The 25,158-nt window shown below is 33.9% G+C and overlaps 2 protein-coding genes across 3 annotated transcripts; one reads left to right on the top strand and one right to left on the bottom strand.

Annotated features, from left to right (window-relative positions):
- Positions 1 to 1,151: 1,151 nt before the first annotated feature.
- On the bottom strand, positions 1,152 to 10,702 carry LOC105166490 (2-isopropylmalate synthase A). Its single transcript, XM_011085866.3, has 12 exons — positions 9,952 to 10,702; positions 8,678 to 8,891; positions 8,513 to 8,593; positions 8,124 to 8,216; positions 7,949 to 8,035; positions 6,685 to 6,785; positions 3,828 to 3,861; positions 2,982 to 3,056; positions 2,494 to 2,577; positions 2,253 to 2,387; positions 1,598 to 1,743; positions 1,152 to 1,468 (listed from the first exon to the last, which is right to left on the bottom strand). Exons 1-12 carry the CDS (start codon positions 10,584 to 10,586, stop codon positions 1,330 to 1,332), a joined length of 1,824 nt encoding a protein of 607 aa, XP_011084168.1. The 5' UTR covers positions 10,587 to 10,702; the 3' UTR covers positions 1,152 to 1,329.
- Positions 10,703 to 12,254: 1,552 nt separating this feature from the next.
- On the top strand, positions 12,255 to 24,775 carry LOC105166489 (uncharacterized). Of its 2 annotated transcripts, none has more exons than XM_011085865.3 (11): positions 12,255 to 12,452; positions 17,129 to 17,223; positions 18,113 to 18,170; positions 19,245 to 19,439; positions 20,025 to 20,101; positions 21,371 to 21,453; positions 21,594 to 21,645; positions 23,091 to 23,159; positions 23,717 to 23,803; positions 23,942 to 24,003; positions 24,436 to 24,775. In XM_011085865.3, the coding sequence occupies exons 1-11, from the start codon at positions 12,317 to 12,319 to the stop codon at positions 24,557 to 24,559; spliced, it is 1,038 nt and encodes a 345-aa protein (XP_011084167.1). In that variant the 5' UTR covers positions 12,255 to 12,316; the 3' UTR covers positions 24,560 to 24,775. The 2 variants fall into 2 exon arrangements, with proteins under 2 accessions (XP_011084167.1, XP_011084166.1); XM_011085864.3 differs by lacking the exon at positions 12,255 to 12,452 and adding an exon at positions 16,207 to 16,805.
- The last annotated feature ends 383 nt before the right edge of the window (positions 24,776 to 25,158 follow it).

Here is a 25,158-nt window from a genome sequence, read left to right as displayed (position 1 = left end):
CTATCTCAGGTCAAAGACTATGTACCTTAAGTGCAAACCAATATAAAGTACAGTATCAAAATTTATGACATCCTCTGTATTGTGTTATCATAAGCGCATTTTTATCTCAAAATCCAAATTTACTATGTTTATTTTACTTGATAATGCAGCCATTCAATCTCCAACAAGAAATTTCAAAGACAAAAACAGTAAAAAGCATAAGAAATCTCATATTCAACTAGATAGATAATGTATTTTTTAAATCAATTTTTATACTTAAAATATTATTGTATTCAAAATATCTCCTATGATGACCACATTGTAATAAGAAAAGAATTCAAAGTGCAATACATGAGATACAATATCATAATGTTGTTTCAAGTTTAATGACTATCATAATTAAAAGAAATATATATCTTAATTAGTGTTACGACTCCACCATAAAAAAAAAAAGAAAGAAAAAGAAAATATGCAATCATGCATGACAAGCATCTCTTTACATGCACTAGCATCAAAACACTAACATCTGTGAAATGAGACCTCCACGCAAATATGAACAAATAGGATTATTGATGTTCTATTTAGCAACTATCAAGCTTGAATATTTATTTCTTTTTAGTAGAATGAGCGTTGGGGGGTCGAGCACAATCTAGGTTCGAGCCCAAATTTCTCTTCTTTAAAAAGAAAATAATGTCAACTCAATTAATTAATTGATAATGAACTTAAATAATTAAAATAATAACTGCATATCTCTCGATCACCATCATATCCACGACCTTGCGTTGTGTGCCTATGTGTAATTTAGACAAAACAATTTTAAAGAGAAAATATATTTAACACAAAAATAGCAAAACAATCAATCCAATAAGTTGTTGGGCATTACTTCGAATGAATCACCAAATTCTTATAGGACATTCGCTTTAAATTCACAATGTTTCCCTTCTACCTTCTTGATTTATAATTTTAAAAAGAAAAGTATGACATCATTTATAAAATTCATGATTTTTATAAATTGGACTTGGCAATTTGCCAGACATATTTTTGGTCTACAATTAATTAGAAGTTGTAATGGTCCAACTATAAGGTAATAATTCTGTTTCTATTATGCACCTATTGGAATCTGAATCTTACATTATTTATTTTTTCTCATCCAGTATTTATATCACTACACATCCATCAAAACAATAAATACATCAAACTTATATAAGAGTTGGAGCATACAACATAACCAAAATTAGGCTAGCACACAATTTTTTGGTGCTAAATTTAGTACTAACTCATAAATACTACAATCTTTAATTATTTTCACAACGGATTTCTGATTCAGTTGCTAATAACCTTACTATTACTTCATTTATATGCATTCAGCACCTTGCTTTGACTGGGATCCTCGGTTTCTACGCGATTCTTGAAGCCCAGTAGCTTGTTCAGTGCCCCAACGTAGGCTCGAACACTTGAGATAACGATATCCATTGCTGCTCCAGTTCCACTGCAGAGAAGAAACAATGTTTTTCAACTCTGAAGAGTAAAAATGCCACTCTGATTGTTATCTTTTCTTCTTCTTCTTCTTCTTTTACTTTTTTATTCTGGAATAAAAAGTTGTGAAATATTTTCTTACCTGAATGCCCGGTTGATAGTTTCTCCAGTCAAAGCATGGGTTGAGGTAATACTATCTTCTCCACGAATTAGAACCCTTGTTGTGGCTATAGCATCGATGCCTTCAGTCACTGCATTCATGGTATACTCAAGAAGTGTGACAGGAACCTGCAAGAAAGTGGAAAAACTAGTTAGCAATGCTGGTTTAAGATATCAAAAGAACTGAGATATGTATGAGTACCCAACTAATAAAAGAATCTAGAGGTCGAACCGTGGAGTCAGGATAAAGGTAATAATGTAATCAGAGAGCTACTGAGTACTCTCAACTCAGCCAACAAATCCTGGTCTAAATGACTCAAATTTTTTAGTTTACATCTGGGATTGCACACAAATGGATATCTTTATTATACGGTCTCCAGAAGTGTAAGTTACTTAAGGAACTTCATTGACATAAACAACTTGGTAAAGCAACTCAACTGCAGCAAAAACTATCATATGGAAGTTCAAAATAACTAACTTCACACATGTTATATGCATACGTATGTTTGTCTATTCAAAATTGACTTTTATAGCAACACAAGAGCATGAGAACCATTCTTATTTTTCCAGCTTCAACTTGTTCAAATTAGCATGACAAAACAATGTACAAGCAACTGCAATTTCTTGAAGTTGCAGACCTTAACAATAAGATCAACCGCCTTGTATGCTGCATCGACTGGCCCTGTTCCAACCGAACAAGAAATATGCTCATCACCATTCGCATCAATTAGTTTGACTGTTGCAGTTGAAAGGCCAAGAGATCCACAAGTAACCTGTCAATGAGAGACACCCATTGGGACTTGGATGAACCGTCCTATTTTTCCAAAATTATATTGAATGATCAACCATTAAACTGAAACAAGTAGGATGTAGACATGCCTGTACATCTTCAAGTTTCCAAACAACTAATGGCTGGAAAACTTCATCAGATACTAGGGCAATTAGATCATCGTCGGTGATAATCTGGAAAATCAACATAGTATAAACAAGTATGCTCAAATATCTCCACATTACCAGGTGAAACATGAATCACATTCATGCACCAAGAATGTTAAATGCTATATGTTGGTTATTAAGGCCAGTTACTTGTTAGAATGACTGAAAAGTCAAGAGGCAAAGACAAGAAAAACAGTATCAAAGCCAACCAATGATTTCCAGGAAAAAGTTAAAAGAATTACTGTTTACTAAAGAATTTAATGTATCAGGTTGAATCAATAAAAAAAAACAGGTTCCAGTGCTCACCCATGCTTATCCTAATCCTTTTTACTTTAGGATCCTAAAAAATTTGAGCCAAAATAATAAACAGATTCTTTTTCTCATCATATCATTCTTGCAGAATTCAGCAACAAGGAGAGAATTTGAACTACCTTCTTATTTCCTGCGACATCTTTGAAACGTGCAAAAAGATCATCAAGCTCCTTGCCATCTATGTCATAGCCAAGCTGCAAGCACACTCATATAAATATTGATGCATACTATATATGAGTTGTAGAAACGAGTATTGTAAAACCCAACCCAGCCTGCCCGGTCGGACCGCTCGAACCGTCAATCGGGCTACAAAGTGGGCTGTTTGCGACATGCAAAACCCAGTAGGGGGTGAAAATCGCCTTTTTTTAAGAGACCGGACGACCTAGTGGTCCAACCGCCGACCCGTTTGAACCGCTCCTAGGTCGGTCAAACCGGCTCGGTTGCAAAGTTGTATAAATTGAGCATCAAAATTCCTAAGTTCTTCTCTTCTTGTGAGCCAAAAAGCCCTAACTTTTTCTCTCTTTGTTAAGTCATTGGTGCTAGACGCTTATTAGTTTTATGATTTTTTGGAACTTGTATTTTTGGTTTGACTTTGAGTTCTATTATTTGAATTTCATGTATTTTTTTCACATTTGTTGTATACTTCTATTAGACTATTACATCTCTATTTTATGTTATTTAATTATAGGCATATATTATTGAAAATATTCATTGCAAAGAGGAAAATGCTTAAAAAATAAATTTTAAGTATATTTATATTATTTAATATTTGCAGTTAATTTTATATATTTTATAATTATTTATAACATATATATGACGTTAGTGGTTCGACCACGATTGGACCAATTGTTGAACAGTGACCCGTAATGCACTAAATTTTCCGGTTTGATAAGCGGTCCAGGTTTTAAAACATTGATCAAAAACTATATCAATAATTCATAATTAAGCTCAAAATCGCAATTTACCTCTAACATTTTGGCTTTCAAAGCATGGCGTCCACTGTAAAACAATGTCAAAAATGAACACATGTCAAGAGAGTTCCTCTACATACATCTACAATATGTTTATCATTATCATGACAACAACGATGATCATGGAAATAATGCATTTTCTAGTAAGAGACTCATGCAAAAGCAGTTCATACCAACAAAAGGAGAAGCCACATTCTCATAGCACATAAAAGAGAAAATGTTCTGTAGAGTGGGTGGAATGCTGATTTTCTAAACCATATCTGGAAGTTAAAGTTTGATGTCTCTTTCGCTAAATTAATTTATTGAGCTTCACCTTGAGTTGTAAAAGATACTGAGTGTTATTAAAAAGATTTCATTGTTGGAGTCCAAGATAGAGATGTCTGTCTTTGAGAAGTCAATAATTATGTCAAGTGATATGACGAGAAACTGTTATTTAAAATATAAGTACAATTCTAACATCTATTACCTATCAACATAATCCAATTTTATCAGACTCCAGCAGTGTAATTCAAGCGATTAGCTAACACAAATGAAGTAACCACCTAGATGCTGTGGCTGCCCATACCTCTTCCCTTTCTCTCAAAACCAGATTTCATTGCAACTGCTTCATTCTTAGTACTCTCTTCAAGACATTTTCAGTTCTGGTGAACATTGTAGATTTACTATCTAAATGATCACCTCACAAAATTATATGATATTATTTCACATACAGGTTCATCAATGTGTCTCTGTTTGATCAATTGTTACGGTACTAGCCAATTCTTCTGGATAGCAAACCTCACCCAGCGTTCGATTTGGAAAAAATTACATACACACCTCCTAAGATTTAATCATATTACAGAACCCCTCAGTTTCTAGAAATTACCGGCAGAACCCCTGTTAGTTATTTGCAAATAATAGATTTTCCCCTCTGAAATCTTTTGGGCCAAAATTTGCTCATATCAGCAAAAGGGGGGATGCCCCTCTCTCTTCATACTTATGAACATTTTTACAAAAATACCCTTCTGCCATTAGCATGCCTGTGGACCAGGTTGCTAGTTCAAGTGACCTATGTAAGTGCAAATGTAATGTTTTTTATTTAATTTTTTCACCATTTGTTTATGTCATAATATTACCTTTCCTTTTTACTTTTATTTATTAATTTCTCTTTCTTTTCACTTTCTGTAGTATAATTTATTTTTAAGTTTAACCATTATTACTAAGTTAATATAATGTAATTAATAACTAAATTTGACAATTTAAAATTTAATTGAAGATTAAAGAAATAACTAAATACATATTTATTTAGTTTTTAAAGATGAATATTTCTTTTGAATCAGGTAAATCAATTGTTTTAATTTTCAACTAATTAAAATTACCTAGTGATTGAACAAATAATTTAACTGTATTATACTATAGCCAATTAACTAATAAATTTTAAAAGATATGATAGAACATGTTCTTATTTACAAAATTTAATATTCAAATATATACTGAATGTACTACTTTACTTTATTTTGAATTAAATGAGTAAACAAATGTCTTAATTTCTCAATCTATTCTTTTTTATTCTTTTATCCTCTCATATTCTTCTTCCTCCCCATCATTATTCCCCCAACTCGCTCACCTACCACTGGTACCTCCTTTGGTCCCCTCACAGCCCCTCCATCTTCTATCCCCAACCTCATGTCATGATGTGTGCATATATATATGAGAGATCTGCATATAAATGGGTCTGTGAGTGTGTTATGTATGTGAGACTGTGTCTACATTTAAATGGGTGCATGTGTGGTTGTATGTGTGTGCTGGAGTATGTTTGAGTGGTGTGAACGGATACATAAGTGTGTGTGGAATGTGCATCTGTCTGTATGTACAAATGTGTGTGTTGGTGTGGGTGTCATGTGGTGTGGTGTTTGAACACACACACACATACATAAGCGGAAATAGAGATGAAAGAGAATATAAATATAGATTGGAGAGAGAAGAAAGATGAAGGAGAAAAAAATATATATATACACATCACAGAGATGAGAGATATGAGGAGGGGGGGAATTTTTAAGTTGAAAATAAAGGGGCACTATTATACGTTCATTTTAACTTTCTTTTCCGTGTTTTTTCCATTTTTGTGTTCTCCGGAGGGGCAAAACTGTCGTTTTCTCTTCCTGATCAATTTTCATGTCAACAACAGGGCATCTACATTCAATTTCATATGATCCAAGAGGTGCTATTGTAATATGACAAAACCTCTACGGTTCTGTATTGAGTACCCCTTCAGTACATTTGTTTTTCCACAACTCAAAATGGGTTATTCTTTATTTCTCTGTTTTGATGCCCATAAAAATGTACAGGAACTTGAACCAGAAAGAAGCTAATCAAAAGCTACCAATTCTCTGTCTTTCTCAAACTAGGAACCTGAAAACGGCTGAACATGTGGAGTATTCACTTTCTTCTTCTGTTGTCAATTTAAGTTCTTTTCTCCCAAATTTCCCCATTTCATCTCATACGCAGTTCTTTACCTATAACCAAATTAGTGATTCAATTCTACCTCCATAAAAGTTGCAAAATAGACACTTCATGCAAATAAGATCAACTATTGCTAGGCAATATCCATGCTCATTTTTCCCCTTTCCCTTTTTCCCCACTGGTACAAAACCAAAAAACGTTTCAATTTGTCGAGACTATCTACTATTAATTTGCGGCAGCAATACAAGCTGATGGAGGCATAGAGTTCAGCATATCTCTGTATGTCTTAAAACAATTCAGACAAAGATATCAGAAGCAAATGAAAAGTTAGAGTAAAGTACAATAATGAAGATAAGAAGATAGGTAAAAACACAGTAGAAACAGATACTAGCAGGTAATTCCTACATACCTGAGTTTTCCGAGCACTATACCAGATTCATTAGAGCGAAGAAGTCCAATATCTTCAGGAGATATTATTTCATAGGTATTTTTATTTTTAAGCATTCCATCCTGCAACAGTTGAAAGATAAGTAACAGAAAAAGGACGTTGGAAACATAACACTTATATCCGATGATCTGCAAAATCCATTGGAGCCTTTCCATAGGACTTCCTACAACTACCATCCAAATGCATGACTTGGATAAATTTACCTATTAACAAATTCATGACTGCATTATAACCTAAGTTTGCAAATTATGAATGACCTCAAAGAGACATGTACCAAGTAAAAGGACATGCCCAATGTTAGAAGAAAACTAGACGTTTTTAGACGCTAGCTATCCAGAATGTATATACAAAAGACAGAAAGCGAAAAACTGCTGAGTAAAGATCTCCAGTGGTTTCATTCTCATACAACCCTTGGAATAGCTAATATAGACTTGGAGGCAATTCTCTACTTAATCTATGTCCTCATTGACCATCCATCAGTAAACACACAAGTCACAACTTAATCAAGTAAGATCAAACTCAATGTCTCACACCAATGGAACAAAGGACTTCTTCAATTGCAGAAAATACTACCTAAAACCGGAACCTAATGTTGAACCCAACCCATCAACCGAATATTTATTATATTATATAATCATCTCGAAGGTAAAAAATATCTAATGAAACACATTCGACAAAAACTGAGTATGGAATACTCAAAGAATTGATAAATAAAAATGTAAAACTTGTAAAACATATTATTCCGAACAAAATCAGAATATGTCTAATATGAAACGATCTTATACCAAGCATCACAGACAACTGAATCAACAATGAGAAAAGGTAAAATATTCCCATAACCAACTACAAAAAGCTAAATATTCTTTTCTACTTGCACATTGAACGTGTGGCAAGTCAAGGGTCTAATACTTCTAAAAACCTCCAGGTACTACTTTATCATAACCAGACCAACAGGAATGTGTGAACTATGGGAGAACTGTCAACCACAAGTCACAAAATCTTAATCTTTTCCCCATTTTCTTTTTCTAGAAATTGTTTTCTCTTTGTGAGAGGAAATCATCGATAAGCCACACACTGAAAAAAGCAAGATGAAAAGGTATAGATGCACAAGTTCACAATTTGCAATTGATGAAAATGGTACATTAATCACCCCAGTCAAGATTGCAGGTAAAGATGCAAAAGTTTCAAAAAAGAATATTAGTGACATCAAGTATTCAACACCAACCTGATGAATTCCACTTTCATGAGCAAATGCGTTAGCTCCAACAATTGCTTTGTGTGGCTGGATACGTAGCCCACTGTATTCTTCTACCTGAAAACACAGTGATCAACAAAGTGACAACAAAAAGAACCAAATCAACAAAATTCAACAATCAGAAAAGAAGCAGAGGACAGTATACCATCTTGCTGGCCATAACAATGTGTTGTGTGTTGATCCCTGTGTAAAGGCCATCTAGTACTTGCTCTCCACGGCATTTTAAGGCCATTACAACCTGCAGTCAAGTAGAAACAAGGATAAAAATTGATTTAGTAGAGCAATAGAAGAATAAGATGATCCTTGAGCCAATTGATTACTTTGTCAAAAGGCATACTTGTAATTTGTAAGCGTGAGAAGACCATGCCAGTAATGAATTTGTAGGCCCAACTTTTTAACAAAGAAGAATGTATAGTAACCGATAAAATCCAAATATATATCACTTCATGAAATTCACAAATTCTGCACACTTAAAATGCACTATATATCAATTGGCCACATAGAATATGCATTTATAGACTCAAGAGAACACACCTCCTCTAGTGAGGCATTACCAGCCCTTTCACCAATTCCATTAATGGTCACCTCTAATTGTCTTGCACCAGCATGTGCACCCTGAGGTCAAATAAGCACCACTGTGAATGCAACACGAAATTTAGGTTACTTAATTTATAGCACACAGGGAAAGAAAATTCATACCGCTAAAGTATTAGCAGTAGAAAGTCCAAGGTCATTCTGACAGTGTGTCGAAATAATCACATTTTCAATTCCAGGGGTGTTTGCTTTTATGTCAGCAATTAACCGTCCAAATTCAGAGGGCAAAGTGTAGCCAACTGTATCAGGGATGTTGAGGGTTGTCGCACCAGCCTTAATAACTTCTCCCAGGATTTGATAAAGGAACTCCCTGTCTGATCTGTAAGAAACAGAAAAGAGAAAGGTGATACCATCCCGAAGATGTCATTTTAGGCTGTGAATCTATTCCAGGCACCCACTACGCTGTATGTTTAAAACAATGAAATGTCAAGGAAAACTGCCATGTTAGTGGCTTTAATCATAGAGTTCTCAGGTTACTAGTGAACTTCAGAGACAGAACAAACGTGTCCCTTATACTTTCAAGAATCTCTTGCTATTTCTGTTTAGTCAATGTCAAGCTATTATCTAAATGCAATAAACCACTTCAAGTTACAAATCCATCTCTTTCAGATTTCTTGAGCTTTACATCAAAGTTAGACTCAACTTTTGAAAGCTTAAGTGAGAATCCATATAGCCAACACAAACATCATTCAACCAAAAGGTGGAGCTGGTGGTATGGGTACAGGTGTGTCGCAGGATATTATTTATGATGCTAGTTGTGGAACAATATAGAAGGGGTTCCTGGCTACTAGGAAGAAGCAAGTTTGCGTAGAGGCTACCAAACAAGTGCCAGGACCAAAAAACAAGGCGTCTCAATCACCTTAACCAACATTTAAATCCCAATTAAACAGAATATCTTGGAAAGGAAATCATGAACAAACTAACACAAGATATTTCTAAAATCCATCAAAGAGATTCCTTGACAACTCAGATTCAGCTTAGAAGAGTCGAAATCAAGACTACATAAACAACAAAATAAGACAACAACTGTGATATCAAAACCCTGTTTGATCTACTCTACTTTTCTTATTAAACCCAAACAACTTTTTCCTATCTATTCTGTTACTCTGGAGGACCTGAAAAAATTAATTGAATAAAATGTCCTGGAGGTAATTACAGATAGGATACAAGTTAAATCAAAATTCTCACTAAAATGCACTTGGCTCAGCTTAAACTGTTAATTTTTTTTTTCCAGAGATTCCATCTCCATCATCTTTCCAGTTATATGTAAAAGTTGATATTTTAAAATGATAACAAAAAATGTTAAAGTATTTTAAATAGAAGTATTTCTTTAACAAGCCACTTTTGCCAGAATCATGACCACAAAAGTGATCTGTCACCTTCCAGCGTCCTCTGGGCTGAATTCCACGTCATTACATCCCAAACTCCTGGCATGCGCCACCATACTCCTAGCCTTCTCAAGCACCTGCTCCGGAGTCATCTTCAGCTTGAACTTCATGTGAATTTCGCTAGTGGCAATAAACGTGTGAATCCTGGGCTTCTTGGCGAACTTTACTGCCTCCCACGCCCTATCAATATCCCTCTTGTTACACCTGGCCAAGCCGCAGATGACCGGCACGTGATCAGAATCGACATTTCCAACCTCGCGCGCGATCAATTTAACGGCTTCGAAGTCGGCGTCTGAGGAGGCGGGGAATCCAGCCTCGATGATATCCACCCCGAGACGGGCAAGCTGCCGTGCGATGTCCAGCTTCTCTTTTGTGGTCATGGTGGCGCCGGGAGACTGCTCGCCGTCGCGCAGAGTGGTGTCAAATATGCGAACATACTTGGAGTCTGGAATGCGATTGGGGATGTACTCCGGACGCCGGACGGAACAGCGGACGGCGGTGGCGGTAGGCGTAGCGCCATTGGTATGCTTGAAGATGTAGAATGAGCGGAGGGGCACCCTGTTGCACCGAAAACTGATCTTGGGAGATGGGGTTATGGCTGATTGTCTGCAAATTGAAGACGCCATTGTTGAATGTTGTGCTGAGGTGAACAATGCTCAAATTAGAGGTCTACTACTACTTCAAATAGCTCCAACCTAAAACCCTAGGTTTGAGAAAATTTGGTCAATGTACAAATTAAGTTTTTAATTTCAAATGTTATTGTATCTCCTATTTTATTTCATCTAAATATTCAAACCTTCTCTTTAAATAAAAAATAATAATGTAGTCTTTATAAACAAGACGCATATATATGTCGGAAAATAGTGTGTGACAAAATTAAATAATAAATTTATTTCTCGTAATTAAATCGTAACAAGTGATTTATTATAATGTGTGACGCATAAAAAATTCGTAATACGCGGATGATGATTGATGACGTTCAATTATCATCCAACTGTGTCTACTAAATCAAATATGTGTGTCTTCTAATTGAAATGACGTGTCCATTGAGTGAAACCTGTGGATGAAACAATGTCTTCATTTGAGTAAAATGGTATGTCCTCTCGGTGAGATGATAAGTCCATTGGATGAAATATTATAACTTTCAAATGCATCTTTTTTGATCAGAATTCGGACATGTCCATCGGTTAAACATTTCCAACATCTATAAATAAATCCTCTTATTCACTTCATTTTCATTCAATTCATTCCATAGCATTTTCAAATAATAAAAGCACGTTATATTTTATTAAGAAATTTTCAAAATATTATTTGGTTCGCCATTTCTCAAAGTTTTTGTATCTTCGGAGATAAATTGTTGTTTCCATTAACACTAAAACAGAGCAATAATTATCTTAAAAATAATTAGTCTTAACTCTTATTTCAACTTCTTGATGCACAACTCCCACATTTCCACATAGTTTTCCCAACAATAAGTTATATAAAATATAATAAAATCTAGAATAAAATGAGATTCGACCAGTACTCAATACTCGTTATATTAATGTTTTTATTAGAAAAATGATTATCTTTTGTTATATTTTAATTTATTATTTTGGATAAAATTTTATTATGCTTTTAATTGAATCAAATATAAGTTTGATCTAATAGAATTGAAACAAGTTTTAATTGTTCAAATATAAGTCGAGCTCGAGTCATTTTATATTTTTAAATATATTCTATTTATTTTTGCAGTGACGGAATCGAGCTCAAAATTTTATCAAACAAATTTTTGTGTTCAAAATTTATTCATTAGCTTAACAAACCAAACTTAAACGATCGATTTCGATCAAGTATTAAATAATTTAATTTATTTTTTAAGTTGAATAATAAACTAATCATCAGCTACGCCATAATACGTAAGCAAGTAATCTGACCAATTGGAAGATGAAGGAAGTAAGACAATAGTGTGATGACAAACATCACTTTGGGTGTTACTAAATTATAATTGGTAAACAATTAGAGTGCATTATGGCGTAAACCAGAGATCCAGACACAGAATTGAGATTAACGAAATTAATAAACAGTGTTTGACTTTGGCTCTCAAGATTAAGGAGTAATTAAGTAACCATTTATATCTGCTTTTCGCTCATTTCCTTCTGAGATTACCAGATAACATTATTGTCAACGTTGCAATCACTGTCCACAATTATTGCTCAGTTTATAATACATATACTATAATTCTTCTCCATTCCCACACACACACACACACACACATATATATATATATATATATATACCTGAAATCTTGTGTTTTTTTTTTTTTTTTGAGGTAAGAAAGAGCAGACAGCAAGATTTTAAGGAAGGGAGAGATCGAATGATGAGGGGAAGAATGAAGGAGAATGTGAAGAAGGTTTGGAGGAAGAAAACGTTAGTGGGAGTAGGGTTGGGACAGTTCCTCTCTCTACTCATCACTTCAACTGGATTTTCATCTTCTGAATTGGCCAAGAGAGGTAATTAACCCTTCTCTCTCTCTCTCTCTCATCATCATCATCAACATCGAGAGTCTTTTATTTGATCATAATTATATATGTTTGAATGTGAGTCATGATCTTATGATCGGAATTTTTACTGATTTTCTTGGTTTGGTTTTAGATAAATATATTAATTACTATTTAATTATATGTGAGATGTATTATTTATTATTAGTTTAGTAATTTAATTACTTAATTTGTTTACAAATATATAAAAAGTGAAATTATTAAATTTTCTCCGATATTGACTAATTCAATATGATGGAATATTTGGAATTCCAAAATGGCTAAGGGATTTCTTAAATATATTCTTAATTAATTCCCATCAATGATATATAGAGCTTGAATCCAATATCTCTTGTACAGCTCGTTTTTTATATCATATTAAATGATCATCTCATTTGAAGACTATGCCAATTCTGAGGAAAAATAATTGTAATTTACTTTTATATTTATGAATATGGAAAGCTAAAAAATCCAATATTCAATCTAAGAAAGTTGGTAACTAACTTTTGAAAGAATGTATAGTTTTAATCAGAGTCATTTCATCAATAAGCATAAATAATCATATAATTAAATGCATAAATACTATTATTTTTAGATTATGTAAACGTATTTGAACGTGCCCAATTATTACTAATAATAAACAACGCAAGCATACATCAAACATGTTGTGGTCAATAATGAGAATCAAGAAAAGCATTTGGGTTCTTAATCTGTAAATACTACATGCAACCTTGAGCCGGAAATTTTTATCCAAATTTAATTCGATCAAATCAATTTAATCACAAAGTAAGTGTGCTACGTTTGCTTTGTGATTAGTCACTTTTCCTAAACTGTACATCAATCACATGACAAATGTGGCACACTTACTCTGTGATTGATTTGATTCGACCAAACTTGATCCGAATAAAAATTTTCTTACAAAATGACCTGAATATCTACGTAATTATGATCCCCAATTATACAATTTACTTAATATTTTATCGAATATAGTAAAGGGGGCCTTAATATATTAAACACCAAATACAGTATAAAGTCAATCATTACTTTTTTCTTTGAGCAAGAAAAGAAAAAAAGGCAAAAAGCAAAAAGGAAGGGCTTAGACTAAAATAGTGAAGAGTCAACCCAAAAAAGGGCATAAAGTCCACAATATGTGGGTGGGAGAAGTGGAAGCCCTTCTCACCCTTTAAGAAATGAATTAAATCATGAAAATCTTTCCGTTGTTTCCTCTTTAGTTGAATTCCCCATTACCGGTGTGAGTTTTTGCTTCTTTTTTTTTTTTTAGATAAATTACATTCATGTTTTTTGAAATTAAATTTAATTATACAAGTACCTTTTGTATAAATTATATCAACGACCCTTCAAATTTAAGGACCAAAACTTACATGGGCAGTAAAAAAATATGTAGAAATACATAAAATTTCAATAGCCTCAGTGAAAGAGTGTATAACAAGATGTGTGGGGTGCTGTAGAAATAAGGGAATATATAGGTTAGTGAGGTTTAAATAAATTATCTCGTTTGACCTACATTGCCTCCTATTTATAGAAAGCGAACGATATAATTTCGGAATTGTTTGAGCATGATGTTTACATTTTCGAATTCTAGAGAAGGTCTAATTTAATGGGATTAGGTTGGTGCAACTATATACCATACCATTCACGCTTGTAGGAAACGAACATGTCAAGTCAGTACAAAAATCACCTGATTTGTTGCAGTTTTGTTACATGTTAGGGGTCAACCAAACTATATCTCGAGTTTCTAGCACGTGTAGTTACTCCCTACTGACATGTCTTCAAATTGATATATCGTCTGATGTAGAAAGCGTCGTCGATGTGTTAGTCGAGGTGATTGGACCACCAACGGGCTACAAGTGAACTTGGACCGGTCATAGTGTTACTAGCAGGGCCAAATGGAGTACTTGTTCTTTGATCCCTGTGCACCTTGATCGATTAGTCTAGTCTTAATTGATTTTACACCCTTTTATTAATTGAGCTGAATAACTCCCACTAATTTAAAAAAAAAATTATGAAAAAAGAAATACATATTGTCAATTAAAATTAGTATTATGAGACGTTCTATATGTTAAAAACATTAAGACAGAATAAACGGTGGAGATAATAAACAAAAAGTTAGTATACAAGTTTACGTGAGACAGTGTGTGAGTGTGAGTGAAAAAGTAGTTGGCTGTCTTTTTCTAAAAGTCTATAAATCCCATAGCTTTCCGTCACTTCAAATATCTATAAATCGTGATGCAAAGTGCGAAGTGAAAGCTTTTCCGGAAACGTAAAGCAGCTTTGATGTGCCTTTTCTGCCTCACCACCTACACAACTAAAACCCTTTCTTCTCCCTATTCCTTATTCCCATTTCTATTCTTAGCAAAAGCTTCCAATGATCAAAATAAGAATCCCAGGGGTTACAACCACCTCTCGTGAAGTTTGGCAAGTAATTAATATTTTTTTATTTTAAAAAATTATTTAATAATTAATTTAATTCATTTATTTTTATTTAGGTTTTTTTTTTGTTTGTACTTATCTCTTAGAATTTTATAATTTTTTTTGTGGGCTATGTGGATAATTTTTTTTTTGGGAATTTTTCAAATGTTTCCATCCACCTCGTCTTTTTTCTTCTTTTACAATTTTTTATTTTTTTTAAAAAAATATGTAAAAGCAAAGTTGACAATTTCAGTCATTCATCCAAGAATTACATAATTTTTTTCAAACATCATTAGAATTATTTATAATTTTTCAAATAAAAAGGGGTATTCATATTTATGACAGTTGTCTAAAGTTCATGAGAAAAAGAAAAAGTGAAGTAGAGGTGACAAAGACAAAATAAATTACAATTATGAGTTTATTTATTTATTTTAACATATAGATATATTAATATGCATCTCAAAGTCTTAGGTATATAAGATTATATGCTTACGATTTTATCTTAGAGAAAACTTTAAAAGATATTGCTGTTTATAAAATGTGTCAAATAGATCGGTGAGAGAGAAATACGGATAGTGATTTTTTTTTTCAATTCTCTCCAAATTAGTCTTTTTTTATGAGTGATTTTCTCATTGTACCCTTATAAATTTTTTCTTTTTTTACAAAAATTATTTTATTCCCTCATTTTTTATTTTTAATTACAATTTTGTCCCTCCCATATAAATTTAAAAAAAATTATATATCCATTTTAATTTGGAGTATTTACAATGGACAATTATATAAATAATAACTTGATCAATAATATTTTGTTATTTATATTCTAATTTCAGAAAATTATTTGTTTAAATATTATTTTTGCTAAATTTTTTTATTTAAACATTCTCGTCTAACTTATTCCTTCTGGTGTTCTTTTATTTGAAAAATTCAAATTCATTAAAATCACAATAACTATATTTATATATCATTCATCGAATTATTATTTAAATAATTGTCCATTAATAAATTCTTTATTAAAAATTTATATTTTTCTAAATTTATGTGTGAGAGACTAAATTAAAAATAAAAAATAAAAAATGAGAGCCTAGAATAATTTATTTGTAAAAAAATAAAATTAATTTAAGATACATTAAAAAGATATAAATTATTTTTAACATTAAAATTAAATATTGATGACTAAAATAAAATTTTGTTTTATAATATTAATGATAATAAAGTTGAGAAAAAGACAAAGTTGCTGAATCCTGAGGCCTTACCTACCTTACCTGCTATTATTAGCAGAAAGAAGAAGAGAGAGAAAAGGAAAAGAGAGTTTAAAAAAGGGAAAAGAGAGAGAGAGAGAGAGAGAGAGAGGAACAAGAACAAGAACAAGTTGATTTTTTATTCTCAAAGATCCTGACTGACATACAAAGAGTCTCTTTAGGCATCTGGTATTGTGCTGCAGCCATTGGTTTCTCCACTCAAATTCTTCATAAGTTTCAGCACATCATGTAATACCGCTTCGTCTTCTACGGGTCTGAGGCAATTTTGATCACTTTGCTTCAGAACCTCAACTGTTTTTTTGTGTCTTTTAACATATGATTCTGTCAGGGGAATAGAGTGTAGCATAGTTTTCAACACTCTGCTTCTGTCAGACCAATAGTGTTGCTTCACTCTGTTTATGAGAATTTTTTTCTGGGGTTTTAGCTGGATTCTGGACCCGTTTAGCTAGTATTTCGTTTTCTTGATTTTTCACATACTTTTCGTCCCACAAGATCCATATCTATACGCATTGGGTAAAGATGGTGAATTGGGAGGAGTTTGGGACGAAGCATACGTTGGTGGGACTTGGGTTGGGCCAGTTTCTTTCGCTTCTAGTCACTTCAACCGGATTCTCATCTTCTGAACTCAGCAGAAAAGGTTCCTTTTTATGTCTGTTCTTTTTTGGTCAAGTTAATGTTCATAACCATATCGTTGTTCTTATCATCATGATGAAATTGTTTGTTTTCTTCTGAGGTTTCTTGGGTTTAACTTCTGGGCTTCAGTGTGTCATTGTTATTTAGAGTGCTCCTCGTTTTAGCATGTTTTCTAGATCTATCTTCATCTGCTGATTAAGTATTTGTTTCTGTAGTTACTTGGAGATCTTGAGTCTTTGTAGTTTAGTATATACAGATGAAGAAAAATAGGCCTTTTAAGTATGTTTGGTTTCTTACCTGATCCTCTCATTTGTCTCTTAATTATAGGAATTAATGCGCCAACTTCGCAATCTTTCTTGAATTATGTGTTTTTGGCATTGGTGTATGGAAGCATTATGCTCTACAGAAGGCAAGCCCTCAAGGTCGATCACTACCAGCATTAAGTGTTTCAATGCAGTTATACTTTGAATTTGAATTTCTCTTTCAGTTCCAAGCTCTTCTTTGATGCGTCTTCTAAATGACAGGGGTTTACTTCTTGCTCTGCATAATGTGACTGATTTTAAGGACTTGTAGAGCTATGTTTTCCTTCTTGGAAACTAAGCTAGATTAATATAATTTTTTGAGCTCAAGTGAATATAATGTGTGATTAGGATCAGGAGCAGCATGTGTTGCCTCTAAATTAGAAAGCTTAAAAGTTTATGAGTCCAAAATTTTGCCTTTTGAAATCAAGTAGCAAAGTGACATTTAATTACGTCCACTTAAACATCAGTTGGCTCTAATAACAAGTTCTAGATGAAATGCTTAGTAATAAATGGATGTCAGCGCGTGTGGAGGAAGAGAATATAAGGAAAATGAATTGCTAGTATGCATTTAAATGACTTTTAGGGAATATATGGTTACTGCCATTTTAGTCATTTTGACATGAAGCTTCGATATGGTAGTAAGGTGAGATGATTGAATTTGTATGCTGAGTTTAATACAACAAGCTCTTCGATGGACTGAGCAAAATTGAGAAATAAATCACAGTGGCCCCTGGAAAAGTATAAGTTACAGGAGAGACATTGCAGGTCTTTAAAGTGATTTTATGATGTTAAAATTATGTGTTTCTGTTATCTTATGCCAAATTTTAGGACAAGTTCCGTCAAGTTGAGCAAGTTCAATATGCTCGCTTGTCCTTATCTGTATATTTCCTTCCTTGTACTCTTGCATGTTATTATTACTAATAAAGTATTGCAGCAATCCAACAACTTATATTTTTATGAATTTCTCATGATTTTACATGTGCCTTAAATTCCTTTCTTCTGTAAGCAGGCAAAATGGTATTACTACATCTTGCTTGGATTGGTCGACGTGGAAGCCAATTTTCTCGGTAAGTCACTACCAATGCATCCTCTTGTAGTTGCCCAACATGTGGTTCAAGACTCGACTAAAGTAATTGCAGAACTATCTTATTTCTCAGGGTTTCAGCTGAAAACAAGAATATCTTATACATCCTTTTAATTGTTATAAATTTATATGCCTGCTTGTAATTTGAAACTGTTTGACAACCAATGAGGCACGGATGCCACCCCATTTTGCCAGTTGACGACCTGGGGTGTATGACTAGCTACCCAATGGAATGGATAAGTGTTTTATTATGCAATAGTGGGTCTTAAGAAACTTCTAGGTGATCATGTATGAAAGGTCAACATAGCTAATTCATCGTTTCCAATAAAGAGAATGATAAGAGATTACTACAAGACTGTTTTAGTTATCAAAATTACTCCTAGCATATAGAGTGATTTTATTTCTGGAAGCCAAAAAATGATATCTTATTTTCTTAGTTGTCCAGGAGGTGATTCTAGGGCACCTCTCTAAATGTCATCGGATTGTTGCTATTTTTTCATAAGATGTTTAGTTTTTTTTGGTATTTGATTTCATGAAGAGCAGTTTTGGCGGATTGTTCATGTACTTTTTATATGACCTCGTTCACTTGTGTAGAACTTAGCTTGAGAGACACTCTCTATCCAGTATTAAGAGTATTTTCAGTATGTTAAATTTCTGTAATAGTTATTTTGTGGCAGAATGCAATCGTCAAATAAACCATGATACTAGGACTAAATTTATTATTGGTCCATTACAGTGACATAATGAATCTTTAATTTTGTCAAAAGAGCACGTTATATAATGTGTGAGGCTGGGCTGGGATGAGTATGGATAAGTTGGTTGAATATACTAAACTTCTTTTGTTCAACATTTTTCTTCTCGAGTTGTTTTTTGGGACTACATGTTTTAAGTGAAGTTAAGGTGATAGAAACTAAATACTCCTACAAAAGAAAAGCTGGTATTTTTAAGTCTTGCCATGAGTACTTGCACAAGAATAACCTACATGCCTTTAACATGACAGTAAGTCTTGCCATGCGAACTTGCAGAAGAATAACCTACATTCCTTTTGACATGACAGTTGTGAAGGCATACCAGTATACATCAATCACAAGTGTCATGCTGCTTGACTGTTGGACAATACCATGCGTCCTATTTCTCACCTGGTTCTTTTTGAAGACAAGATACAGATTCCAAAAGTTGTTTGGTGTAGTGATATGTATTGCGGGTCTTGTGGTGGTTGTTTTTTCAGATGTACATTCTGGAGATAGAACAGGTAAGTACTATTATTCAGTGGATCAATAATTTTCTTTGATTTAATCCAACTTTGCCGAGCTGAAGTTGGATAATTGCACTACTCTCTTGTCCTCACCATCCAGTAATAGGAACAGTATAATCCATTCTTATTCAGTTATCCTGTCTCTGCTAGAGTTTCTTTTGCTATCACTATATGACAAATTATTAAATTGTTCATGGGAAAAATACTTAGATTGCATAGGCTGGTGGATCTCCATGAAATCCAAGTTGTCTTAGTTTGGAAGTATATGATTAGCCCTATCTCCTATTGAGTTTTGAGAGCTAGGAGATCTCTTTGTTTGATTGTGGAAAAATTGGTGCGATAGTTAAAGTAGAAAATCCTGTGACCCTGTAGCCCGCCTCCTTTTATTCTATCTATGTGGAAGGAAAAGAGGTTGTACTTTGTAAATTGTTTAACTAACCTTGGTCAGATTGATAGACGAATAGTCTTGATACCAAATGTAAACTTGATGGTATCCCTTCCAAATTTTCTTTGTGTTTATGTGCTTTATTCTCACTAACTTTGCTTTTCCTTATCAGTTTTTGATGTAATGTTGTTTTTTAGGCGGTAGCAATCCTGTTAAAGGTGATCTGCTTGTTATTGCTGGGGCCACACTTTATGGTGTTAGTAACGTCAGTGAGGTAGGTGGCTTCTGAATACCGTTTCTTGTTTGATGCTTTGACTCCTTGTATTTAAAATTGGTTTGTTTGCAGATGGAAGTGTTCTTCTTTCTCATATAAAGTAGGATTATCACACCAACACTCATTGAGATTAGGTATATTACAAAGGAATGCCTCAATAATAAAAATCACACTGGAGCTCATTTTTCACATTTGAGATTCTCATGAAGAGTATGAACCATGTCGGTTAATTTTGCAAAATTGAGGAAGTTCTTTGAAATATGCCCAAATCTCAAGAGTTTCCTATGTATTTATCCCCAAAAGTTATAATTTCACTCTCTTTCTTTGCACAATTCACACAGTGCTCTTTGCCTTGTTTCTCATTTTGATTCCAATAAGATCCCGGGCCTCGCACTTCTTCATGCATGCGCAATTTACTTCCTGTCCTCTTGCAATCTTGTTGGGCTTCATATGCTTGTTTATTTTGTCATTTCTTTCTTCCCATCTTCATTATTTTTTCTTCTATCCTAGGCTTTTTAACCTTTTGTCCAACTTTAATTTGCTCTTGAGCTCTCCCCCTTCCTTTATTTTGCTTTCAACTTCCTCAAAGCTTCCTCTGGAAACACCAATGCCTATTCAGTTGATTTCTTTAATTAATTTCTTAGTTTCTTTTTCATCATATGTCTACTAAAATGGAAAGACTGAAGATGAAAAGTTAACAAATAAATTTCATTGAGAACAATGAGGTATATATATATATATTCACACACACGTAAGGGATTGCTGTAGTAGTTACCTAGTATAGTAATAAGCAGAAAAAGAATATGAACCTTTACAAAATAAACAGAACATATGCAATTTTAACATCCCAAGGAATCTGGGTTTATGTCCAACTTTCTTGCTTAAGTATAATGGGTTCTGGAGAAGCAACAAAAAGGATCATGTTTTTGCTGCACATTGCTTGGGCCTTCATGTAGTTTTCTGTACAACAAAGAGGCTCCCTCTTAAGGCTTGTGTATTTTCGTTCACTATAAACTCAACGAAGCCATTTATCATACTTAGTTTGGGGTAGGAAGGCAATTTTGACCTCATTACAAATTTTCGTTTTATCTTAAATCTGACATAGATAAAGATGACTTTTCTAGTACACAAAGCCTGTTGTTGGCAAGCGATTGTTGAATCTGTGGTCTAATGCTTCTCAACTACCATAGATTCCTTTATAGTGAAACTTTGGTTTTTCCTTCACTTCTAAGATTGAGAGGTTATACGTTGTGTTCTTTTCCAATGCAGGAATATTTTGTTAAAAGTGCTGATAGGGTTGAGCTTATGGCATTCTTGGGCATTTTTGGTGCCATTATCAGCGCTTGCCAAATGTATCCTTTTCCTATGGTTTGCAGCTATTCATTCCATGGTCTTCGTCATGCTGATTTGAACACATATTGTTGCAATGGAATGTGGGCATTCCATTTTCTGATGTCTGTGATAAATATGACTTCTTTAACCATGTGTATAGAAGCATACTCGAACGTGATGAACTCAGATCTATTCACTGGACAGCTGGAGCGGTACCTCTCTCATTCTCTCTCCCTGTCCCTCTCCCCACTGAAATACTGCTCGAGTTGTTGCCTAGTATGAAGCTTGAGTGTTTGCATGAGATCTTTACTTGAATTTTATTGAAATTGAGGCCCATCAAGCACTAACAATGAGATTTTTGTATTATGTAATATTTCGCAGTGACATAGTTCTAATACTATCATAATCTAGTATTTATAATTTGAATTGTCTATTTATTGAAAGTTATAAGTTTTTGGATTTCATGAAAAAGATAATGAGTCACAACTTAGAAACGGAATAAGTAGAGTACGGTAAGCAAGCCAAGAGATCTCTATTACAAGGAAATTGAACCCAGAAATGGATGATCTGTTCTCCCAGAATCTTTTGTCCTTGGCTCAACAAAGAACACATGAGCTGAACTCATACCCGGTTCACCTAAACATTTTAACACAATTCTACCTCTATTGCTTCTCATTGCTGCAACTGCAAAATCTTTCCATCAAAGGCTTGGCCAACTAGTGGTTGATTAGTAGTTAAAGGTGGATATGCCAACATTCTTCCCACATTGAAAAGGAACAGAGTAGGGAAGAGTTGAGGCTGCTGAATAGAGATTTGGCTGTCGGACATAGAAAATCACATGTTTCTCGGCCTCTTGGCTAAGATCAAGTGCAGTTTCTGGTATGCCGGCCCTTGGTTACACAATATTAAATCTAGTCTTATAGGCTACAGAACAAAGAAAATCAGATTCTTGCATGTGGTCTTTGCCTGGCACACCCCATCAACTGACTCTAATATCTCATTTCTGCTCGTGGAGGAAGACTTTGTTCGAAGAATTGTAGGCATATCATACTTTGTTCTCCAGGTGGACGTTGTGCCAATGCTTCAAATAAATTGATCAGGACTTGCAATTTTTTTGTGCCCAATAAAACTGAAGAATGATAATTTTGTATACAGCTAAAATCCAGAAAGCTGGAATTTTACACCTCTAGTACCCTCCTGAAGCATATGTCACATAGGAAATATATAAGGGTATTGATTTTGGAAATGACTTCATGCTTGTGATGTTATCCCATTGAGAAAGCTACTTTTTATGGGAAAGCACATTTGGTGAAAAATTTGAGTTAGATTAAGCAAAGCATGAATTAATTCAATGAATAAAGCATTCAATAAAGAACTGATAACAGCAATAACAAAATTGATTTGTACAATTCTGTTGTTGTGTCTGGAACATTTATTGTCTCCAAGCATACCATAGAATTAGTAAACTGAAGAGTATGGATGAAATAAGCTCCTTCCATGCTCTACTTGACTTGGGAGGGCCTGTTGCTTCTGTCGAATAGACAATTTATTCTTTGCTCACTTCTTCTGTTAATAGCATGCAATCATTTACAAAATGCATTAGCAAGATTGAGTTTGCACTGTAACCCGAAATGATAACTCTGCTCATTTTCTACAGGCGCTTCCTTTCATCGGATTTTCTGTTGCCATGTTTCTGTTTTACTCCGGAGTTCCCATCTTATTGAAGGTACCATTACAACTAGATAACCAAATCCATATAAGTATGGAGGTCAATATTTCATGTCAAAGATGTGGATAATTAACCAGTCTCAGTACCGAAAATCTTATGAGCATATCCTTTTCAATATACTTTTACTTTTGTTTTCTTTCTATATATTCCTTCATTCTGTTAATTCTTACTCTTCAGAGAATCTATAATTGATGTTTGTAGTCCTATACCAATTAATGAACTACAAATCTTTGCATCATTGTTTGTTGAAGAAAAAACTGTTTCAGTTCCTTTGCCAGATATATACAGGCGAATGGCTAAAGTAACATTGCAACTTTAAGTTTGTTAATAATGACACGTTGATGTCAAAACCGCATGATATAGCCTGCCATCTTCAGGCAGCCCAGTTCGTACATATTTTGATTGCCCGAGATCACTGTTGGACAATTGGTTCATGTTTTTATTATATAGGTCCACTTTTGGTCCGCTATGTTTATTTCTTTGTTTCAATATGAGCTTTCAAGTTTTGTTTTATGGATCGACTTCTATGAATCTATTGTGACTTTCCCATGCAGATTAGTGGATCTACAATGCTAAATCTGTCATTGCTCACCTCAGATATGTGGGCTGTTCTGATCCGGATCTTCGCTTACCATGAAAAGGTCTGGAAGAATACCACACCCACAAAAAAAACTGAAAAGAAAGGAAGAAAAAAGATGTTGATTGAATTCTTATTTTTAATTAGAAATTTCATGTTCTCTGTTGTTCTAAGTGTCTAATGTGAAATCATAATTCTCCAGGTTGATTGGATGTACTTTGTAGCCTTTGCTGCTGTTGCTGTTGGGCTCATTGTATATTCAGGGTATGCAAAATTTTAGCACTTGTAGTTTCTTCTACACTTCACTATTCATCAGTTGGCGTGGGTTATAAGGATAGAATTCCACATAAAACTTTATCCTTCTGTGTAAGCCATAAATGTGCATTCGTCCGAACTCTAGAACCATGCATATGAAAAGTAATTCAAAAGAATTCCTGTCAGGCATTCGGCGTTTACTATCTAGTTTCACTTTGTGTCCATAGATGATAAGGATGTTTGCATCAGAAATAGTTCAATTTCATGTCGTTCTGCTAAGTGCTAACGCGGCAGCAGCAGCTATTGATTCATGAACCAAGTGACCTTGTCTATGTATTTAAACTACCTCTTAGTAATACTTCTTTGTAAAACCATTCATCCATATTTTCTCACTTGTTTAATCAGGACACTGATTGCTTAACCAATTGAACTGATTCACAGGGGCGATAAAACGGAGCAGAACACTGCTGAGGTTGCTGACGAGGAGGCGGGCACAGGTAACCGGGACGTTGCTTCCACCAGTGCTGCTCAGAAAGATGGCACAGAGACGGCAACTAAGAAATAAGAATTGTTGAAGAAATAGCATCAAGGGGACTATACACGCCAAGTTAGTTACTTAGACACAGATATAAGTGTACATGGTTATGTTGTTCTCATGAATCATTAATTTAGAGCAATACAGATACTACCAACTTACACCTATCAATGGGCGGACAATGTTCATATTCCAATTCACTATAATAGTTAATACTCAAACTTGATTCCGATATTTTTTCATCAATTCAGATTCAGACCGAAACTTATTTTTTCATTCAATTCAAATTCAGACCGAAACTTATTAAAACGCCGCCGATTGACATGCCTAACCAATACGCACGTACTATTTTAGTTTTTTTTTTTACTTTTACTATTTTCTTAGAATTTTTTTTTACATAAAGTTTTTCTTGTTAATATCTTTCAATTTGATGAGATACTATTAATTTTTTAGCCACTTGCTACGGGATTTTATGGTGTGAAAAGATGTGTCGAACTTATTTTGCCTCTATATACTAGGGATAATTACACTATTCTCTCTTGAAATTTAATAAAATTATATATAAGCTTCATATGATTTGAAAAATTACATCTAACACTCTTGAGATCTGTTTTTATATATTTTGTAGT

Source organism: Sesamum indicum, linkage group LG7, assembly GCF_026168435.1.
Source record: "Sesamum indicum cultivar Baizhima isolate 11 linkage group LG7, ASM2616843v1, whole genome shotgun sequence".
NCBI classification, from domain to species: Eukaryota; Viridiplantae; Streptophyta; class Magnoliopsida; order Lamiales; family Pedaliaceae; genus Sesamum; species Sesamum indicum.
Note: the sequence above shows the minus strand (reverse complement) of the source record. Positions and strands in the feature narration are given on the sequence as shown.